Source organism: Babylonia areolata, chromosome 18 (assembly GCF_041734735.1).
Source record: "Babylonia areolata isolate BAREFJ2019XMU chromosome 18, ASM4173473v1, whole genome shotgun sequence".
Classification (NCBI taxonomy): domain Eukaryota; kingdom Metazoa; phylum Mollusca; class Gastropoda; order Neogastropoda; family Buccinidae; genus Babylonia; species Babylonia areolata.
Window position 1 is genome coordinate 14,540,688 of NC_134893.1, and position 8,549 is coordinate 14,549,236.

The window sequence follows — 8,549 nt, forward strand, 5'->3', positions numbered from 1 at the left end:
TGGACTGAATTACCATCAAATGGGCTGTCAGTTTCGTCACAGTCATTGCCAATAACCTTCGTTTTCAAACCAATCATCAGACAAGAGAGGTCCTATTGCATCGCGAAATCTGTCCATAACCACAAGCAAAACTTTCAGAATTGTGTAAATCTGCTGACTGTAACTATCTGCTTTACTGGACAGAGTTTTCAACGCACTTTTTTTGCACATGATGCAACCCCCTTTTCCACGTGCGCATCACATGGTCAGTTAGCAAATTATTAACGAGTACAATAGGGGTCTTCTACCTGATGAAATTAGAATGTTCATTTTAATAGTATCTTTATAATCCAGACACATAAACTAACTGTTCAGTCTGTTTATGTGAAATGAACCAAACTCCAATGAAGGAAAAATCAGAACATATGCAGGACGTCATTGGACGTCTTATAGGCACTATGGCAATACTTTTTGTAGGACGTCAGCTGACGTCTTATACTGTTATAGGCACTCTACTGGTTAAAATATAAGAAAAACCTGATTTTTGGTTCACCTACTCAATACTTAATTAATCCGTTTCAATGAAAATTCTTTCGACTTGATACCACGTTCCAAGTTTACCATGGAAACACACACAGTCTGCCAGCAACCTGTCCAGGTTTATTTGAACTCACTTTCATAGAACAGAATAGAATAGAATATGTCTTTATTAGCAAGTGTACCAGGGTCACAAGGAATATTGGGGTGGATAGTACATAAAAAGGTACAAACATAAATCGAAAAACATACACAAACACAGAAACAGGAGAATTTGGGCACATACATGTGCATATCAATATAACTTTATAAGAACTTGTGTATGCACATTCACATATGCACATTCACACACACACATACACACACACACACACACGTGCAAACCTAAGCCACATATTACAAATGAATGGGGCTGATGACTCAATCTTCATAACAATGCAATTAAAAAAAACTAAGAAGTGAAAGAAAAGAGAACTCTGGCCAATGGGGAGGACAAGAACAAGAAAGCAAGAGTGAAATTGAGAGCAGGTGAGAGAATGAGACAGAGAGGAGGGAAAAACTACCACTCACCACGGGAGATTTCTGACCATGCATGGCGGACTCAAGGAACTTTCCTTCAACTTGCTGATGTTTTCAACTGTGTAACGAAAGGTCGCTTCTGCTCGACAGTCATCTGCTTAAAATGACACAAAATCATTTACATTTCAGATAAAACCAAAAATATCTGTCCAAAATGAAAATGAGTACACCATCTTGAAGTTACCCACACCATCTTGAAGTTACCCAAAATTATTTGCAATCAAAGTTCACACAGCCTGTCCAGTTCGTGTAGCTGACACTGTAACAGTAAAGTAACAGCACAGTAACATATTTACACATCCTTGAACTTGTTAAAGTTAAAATAAAAATATATTCTTAACTTTTATTAACATAAAAGAATAAACTTCTTTTCAACATGCCCTCAAAATAAAAACTAAACAGAACAAGAGAGGTGATGCCTTAAAGGCTCACTCTTTATCCAATAAAGCAATCATGAGAGAGAGAGAGAGAGAGAGAGAGAGAGAGAGAGAGAGAGAGAGAGAGAGGTTTAAAATGTCCCAACTGCTATGCATTAATTTTTAAACGTTTTAGTCTTTTACTAGAAGAATCACATTAGAGTTGGAAGGAAGTAGATTAATCTGCATCACATAAAGTTAAACACATCTGCCAACTAACAATCAAAATCAAAATTCAACTTTATTATGCTAAAAAGTGATTACTCCATTTGAGGTGATTTATAAAACTGTTTAAATCATGTTATTTTGATGGCTCTCGATTATCTAATAATTTGTTAAAACTATATAAAAGTTTGCAGTAAAGGAGACGTTGCCATCACCTCAGGCACACCCCAACATGTACTGATGTAGCCATTTTCTCCAGATTTGCGCAGACTGGTGTACCAGCGCTTGGCTTACCGAAACTCATTGACAACTACTGTCGATTCAAGTTTTTAAAATGGTTCATTCTACTTCTAGTTAGTGTTATTCAGCATCTACTTTAAAATATTTATATCCAGCAAACACGCTGATGGTGTAGTTAGTGTCAACTGTCATTGTATCCTTGTATGTTCTGCTCAGAATTTGTATTTCTTTTCTTTTAATTACAAACAAGAACAAGAGAGGCAAGGCCTTCAAGACTCACTTGTGATACACTTAAAAAAAAGAAAAAAAAATCTAATCGTTAAAATGTGTTCTGTATTAACTATTATAAAGCTTCGCGTTTTAAAAAAAAGAGAGAAAAAAAGTCCTAACCAGATTCGAACCCTGCGTGTTCAGGTGAGAAGAAACTGCCGTACCCATTACACTATCGTGGCTCCTTAACTAACGTTCTAAAATTTAACATTTGAACATACTTTTTTAAAGGGCGATAAATCAATTGCAGTATTCGCAGTGAGAACGCTGTTTAAATCATATTATTCTGGTGTATCTTGGGCATTCAAAAAATCTTTAAGGGCAATAAAAATTTCTTTTTAATGGCTATTGCTGCAATCACACTGCAACATTTAGCCGTTTTCACTAGATCTAGATAGATGCACAAGTTTAGTTACACCCGCTGGGAATGTAGTACGACACGGTCGATTCAATTTCTCTTTTATGTTCTATCTAGTTTTATGGTTTTAAAGTTGATATGAAAATTTAGTATTTTGTTAAACTAATAACATGTAGAGCCAAGTACAAGTACTTCTAAACGTCGTATGAAGTGAAAAGTAAAGTCAAGACTGGGAATTTTTTTCGTTTCATCGTGATCAGTTCAAGGCTATTAACTCGCATGGTTTACAATTTTTAACTGTGAATTCCGACTGATTCTGTGGATATTTTTATGGCAGTTTGGGGCATAATCCAGTTAGTGATGAGGCGTTCACAAATCTTTCTCTGAATAAATATTTAGCTGTCTCCTTCTCCAAATTTCCATCACATGTTATCGTGTATTGTCCATTGCATATAGGATTGAACGGGCAGGTCAACAACTTGAAACAAAATGGCGTCGTTCGTGTTCACGAAGAATATGAGCACGCGCTTTGAATGTGTATAAATATGTGTACGCAATTGATTTTTGCCCATGACCTTTAGGGCTCAGCCAACAGATCTGTAAAGTCCACTCATCATATTGATTTTAGTATTTTCCGAAAAAGACCACTTGGGCGAATGAACATAGTGAAAGCCCTGTACACTGAGAGTAAAACACACAAGCTTTTTATGTATTGAGTATAATTTCAAAATGTAATGTTTAAGATAAATTAAGTCCCCTAGCATTAATTACAGAGTAATTTCCATTTTTTACTACCTGCACCAAAACATTTGCAAAATAAATAAAACTTCCATGCTTAGCAAAAGAAGTTCCTGTTTGAACAAAAAAATTATAATAATGACTGCTCTTGTTGTTGTGTCAGAATATCAGATCAAGGTGCCAAGTTTAGAGAATACAAAAAATATAACAGTAAATGCAGTTTGCATATAATTAGGCTTCATTTTTTATTTTTTTGTGCCCATACCAGAGGTGCAATATTGTTTTAAACAAGATGACTGGAAAGAACTGAATTTTTCCTATTTTTATGCCTAATTTTGTGTCAACTGACAAAGTATTTGCAGAGAAAATGTCAATGTTAAAGTTTACCATGGACACACATACACACACACACAGACAACCGAACATCGGGTTAAAACATAGACTCATTTTGTTTACACAAGTGAGTCAAAAACAATATCATGACATCTTCAAACTCAAACATACGTTCCCACATTTGGGAAAAGCCCAATAATAAATTTCTGACTCAGGATTCTCAACAAAATAAATTGTTCATGATCCGGAAAAATGCCTTAATCCGGAAGGTTTGCACCATGGACAAGCTAGCCAGCATGAATTCCAGGCTACTGGATTATAACTCAATCACCTGGTAGTTGTACAAAACAACAACAAAAATGTAGATCACTTAAACTGGATCATGTTCAACAACTCATGTATGCATCAAAAGCTAGCATAGATTTGATAATAGTATACCAACTAACAACATGACAAATTTGTAAAATTTCATTTTGCCCAAATATGCAAAAACGTACCTTCTTCCATTTCAGCTTCTGGGATGTCGCTTTCTTCCTTAGCCTCTCCATTAATGGCCTCCCCTGATGCATCTTCTGAATGATGATGATTGTTGCCTGCAAGAAATTATAAAAGTATATAAATCAACTATCAAGTCATTATCTGATTTTGCAGAAAATCAAAATCAAATATCAGAACCTATTATTACATTTCATAATTCATATAATTTGATCCCATCTTGGAGCAGATCTTAATTTTACAAGTTACAGACATGAATTACAGCGAAAATTGACAGTAAAACTAGTACTATCCTAGTTCATAAGGCAAAGAGAAAAATGAAGGAAACAGAGCAGATGTTTTCCTACAATCATTTTTGTGTCTGTATTTGTAACAAGTCCAACTTCCATCACACACCCCTGGAGTACAGTGTATTAAATATATCATATGTATGTGTGTATATATTATTATATATATACCCCAGTCCTCAGCCATCTATTCAGTTCAGTGCAGTTCATATACTCAAGAAGATGACATTGATTTGGACAGTATACACACCTTATCTTCTAAGAAGATGCCTAACCAGCAATGTAACCCAACACCCTTAGTAAGCCATCCATTACCCAGCTTTTCTCATCTGCTTTGTCAGCATAGGACCTCAACAACAAAAAAGAAAAAAAGAAAAAAAAAAAGAATGTGACTATGAAGCAGCTAGAACAGGTCCAGACAAGGACAAAATTTGCTTCAGAACGCACCGGGATTTATATGATCAAGAGCACCTGGTATTACATGGGGACTATGCTGATTGCTGGACACTGAAAAAAAAAAGAAAAGAAAAGAAAGATGTATCAATATGGGATATGCTGGAAACTGACGAAATTCAACAGGCTCATTGTGATTATGTTCCAATATCTAGCACATCCAATAGAGTGGCACACGGTGCCCTATGACTAATATCACTAGTATTTCTGTATAGCTACCAGCAGTTGGCCTCAAACCCGCAGCTCTTCATCTGAATTACCATTCTCATACAGAAGTGGAAGAAGCTGCCAAAGCCTGCACCGATATTTAAACATTTTGAGGCATAAAAAAGCCCTGACAATGGAACATTGTGCTACAGATCACCATGGCACTTAAGTCAACCACAAAGTCACATGGTGCCATAGAATGAAAAATCAATCACCAAGCCACTGATCTCAACGGTGAGTCAACCATACACCTTTTTACAAGTGTCCACAATTTTAACTTGCATCATGTATCTCAGCTTGTTGCTTCAGGAACTCACAGTAGTAGATGATATGTTAGGTGTGTAGCAGAATCAAAGAGATCAATTAATCCATATCAATCATTCAATGGCTATTATAAATACTTAAACTTAAAGCCTTTTGCATGTAGTTTGTTTTGCATGTAGTTTGAGGCATTTGACTCAAAGCCTTTTGCATGAAGTTTGAGGCATTTGACTCCAGGCAGGTAATACAAACCCGTAACACTGAGCAGTGCTAATGGTCCATCTGCAGTAAGTATGTTAGACTGGTGACTGTTCAATCAATTCATTACTGCATTTGAAGGACGCAGTAGCTGAGTGGTTAGAGCGTTCAGCTTCAAAGGGTCCAGAGTTTGAACTTGGTATTGGCACTGGTCAGCCAAAACTCAAAATTTTACAGATCAACATAGAAGCAGATTGTTATTTGACTTGATGTAAATGATCGGATAGATAGAAATGTTGTTTGACTTGATTTAAATGATCGAATAGATAGATCTGAGTATCTCTTAATAACATTTGTGTAAAACGATGTCGGTGGGTGTGGGAAGAAGCAAATTCTGTGCAGATAAGATCAAATCCATGTCACAGCTTCTTTAGTGCATTGCAAATGCGTCAAAGAAAAAAAGAATGTGCAATGGATAGTAGAGACCTGCTAGATATTAAGTGCTGGTGTCAAAAACTATCTAAAATCCCTTTATATATGTGTATACACAAGCAGAAGATCAAATACTATATCAGTGTATGTTCAAAATCCCATATAAATCATGTCAGCTTTTAGTTTTAGTGGGTTATGGAAACATGAACTTACCCAGCATGAATATTCCTGAAATCATAGTATGGCTGCCTATAAATATAATAATTTGTATTTTGACTATGGCAAGGTTAAAACCATTTATATTACTCCAAATACATATAAAACTATGCATTTAAATTTTAAATATAGATCCCCCCCCCCCCCCCCGAGAACTATCCCAGCATGAAACAGACCGTTAGCGCTGGAGAGTTCTGTGGCCATCTTGGAACTTGCACATACGCATCTTTTACTTGAAATTGTGAGCAATGCTCAATGCGATCGACATAGGCAAATGCAGCAAACGTGCTGTCCTCAATTTCTTCAGTTTATAGCCTCCACTGCTTCTACCAAACTCTATACAATGAAGTGTCATCATATACACAAAAAAAGCAAAATAATAAATATGAAGCAAAAAGTAAAAAAACAAAACAAAAAAACAACAAAGCCTGTTGTACGTTCTGCCTCAATGGATCGCCTTTGTTGCTGGCTGAAGTTTGGAGAGCCAATCAACTTCAAGAACACAGATCATATGTGCCTCTATACCTTATGTAAGCCCGGAACTCTCTAGCAGTCTATTCCCTGTCAGCTCCAGTTGCTGAGGCTCCTTCCTTGGTATCATTCAAGAGGGTGCTCAGCCGCAATGCTTCATCCTTAAAGCCTGAACCGGACTATAAATGGCGGGCGATTTGAATCAAGCCAGTTTCTCACCAGAGTCTGACACTGTGACGTCGGTAAAGGTTTATTCAAAATAAAAGCCTAATAAAGCTATGGTTTGGCTTCATTTATGGCAGAGAGCGAGATTTGCCTAGCAGCTTCCAATCTGGACCTGAATTGACTTTGGAAAGTACAAAATGTGTCAGCTACACGTAATACAAAATTTGAATGCAGAGAAAAGGGGCGGAGCTAGAGCCGTTTGTGTTTGCGCTAGACGTGTCTGTCAGATAAAAATAGCACCAGCACGTGGTACTGTCCGGTGAGAATTGGAAAGCATGCAGACAGCCCCTCGACGTTGGCAACCGTAAACGACCACATTGTTTGTAAAACATGTAAAACGGAGAGAAATATGACGATCTACTAACCTTTCACCACCACATGTGACCCATGTAGGGAAGGTCGTCTGGATTTGGATACAAGTCCTGGATAGGCTCTAGTGCGCATGCGCAACCGAAACCTTGCTCTCGGGAGTTAAGACTTTAAACTCTCAAAACAGAGACCACGGATCTAAGTAGCCAGTTGCTGAGGCTCCTTCCTTGGTATCATTCAAGAGGGTGCTCAGCCGCAATGCTTCATCCTTAAACTCTCAGAACAGAGACCACAGATCTAAGTAGTGGTAAATGGCAGGCTTGAGCTGTGTCTGTCTGGATGATTCCCGGGGAGTGCTTTTTTTTTTTAGCCAGAGAGGTCCTGCCTTTATATTGTGAAATAAAAGTCCAGTCTACCCTCTCTCTCTCTGTGTTGTTTTTTGTTTAACTTAGTACTGTGCACACCCAAGTCACTTGAATGTAGGCAAGATGGCGTGACTACAGGACAGAAGACTGAACTTTGTACTTGAGTAAGCACTACAATTTTTGTAGTTTATGAATGGTACTGTTCAGTCTGTAACTATGTTGCCCAAAATTGGCAAAAAGAAAGATAAATTACTAAATTAATGAAGGAATTAGCAATAATCATTTTCACAAACCTCCTTTTCTATTTGAAATGATGCCATCATGTACTGAAGAAAAATAAAGTATCAATACTGCATATTATCAATAGTGTTGACTTGTGTTTGCATCATCTTCATTGTGATCATGAAGGATCTTGCAACTGAATGTTTGGATTCTTGAACGTAATTGATACAAACCGTCCAAATGATCTGTTTCCATGGCTTCGTGTAGTTCATCTTTTACACACTTCACACTGTTCATCGAGGGTCTGGACACTTTCTTTGGTTTCGATACAAAACCACCAGTTGTCAAAACCAGCGAATGTCAGTAACCGTTTACGTTCTCGTTTCGATGTCAATAGACTTATCTGCGAAACGATCGCCTTTACGTGCTTGCTCGCACTTCATCCAATATCCTCGAATTGTTCCCCAGCAACGTGTCGCCAAGAGAAAAACAAATTGGAAATTAATCGTTTGAAGTCGTGGATTTGGGCGCCGGCACATGCACAAAAATAAACAAGATGGCGGTATTGCATTGGAGGAGTCTGGGATATATTAGAATTTGTTCTAAAAACTGTTAAAAAATGGTTCTTACCATCGTCCTGAGTCACTTTTGCTGTCATTTTCCAAACGATAAAATACAAGTCTTTGCACAACACCGACCAGTTTTTCACACAATATAGCAAGTGCCAGCCAGGCAGATGAGCCTACTTTCCGTTAAGCGATTCGATGCCTTTTAACGAGACTTTCCGACTGCA

The 8,549-nt window shown here is 37.4% G+C and overlaps 1 protein-coding gene across 4 annotated transcripts in view; it reads right to left on the reverse strand.

Annotated features, from left to right (window-relative positions):
• The window catches only part of LOC143292496 (ubiquitin carboxyl-terminal hydrolase 7-like), a 52,176-nt gene extending 43,640 nt beyond the window's left edge, over nt 1-8,536 (reverse strand). The window contains exons 1-3 of one of the 4 annotated variants that reach the window (XM_076602836.1): nt 8,387-8,536; nt 4,113-4,208; nt 1,087-1,189 (exon numbers count right to left, since the gene is read on the reverse strand). In XM_076602836.1, the coding sequence (XP_076458951.1) occupies nt 1,087-1,189; nt 4,113-4,208; nt 8,387-8,414 (227 nt within the window). In that variant the 5' untranslated portion in view covers nt 8,415-8,536. Of the gene's footprint in view, nt 1-1,086; nt 1,193-4,112; nt 4,209-7,989; nt 8,337-8,386 lie in introns of those variants that run through there. The other 3 variants (XM_076602835.1, XM_076602834.1, XM_076602832.1) reach the window with 3 other exon arrangements.
• Nucleotides 8,537-8,549: the final 13 nt, after the last annotated feature.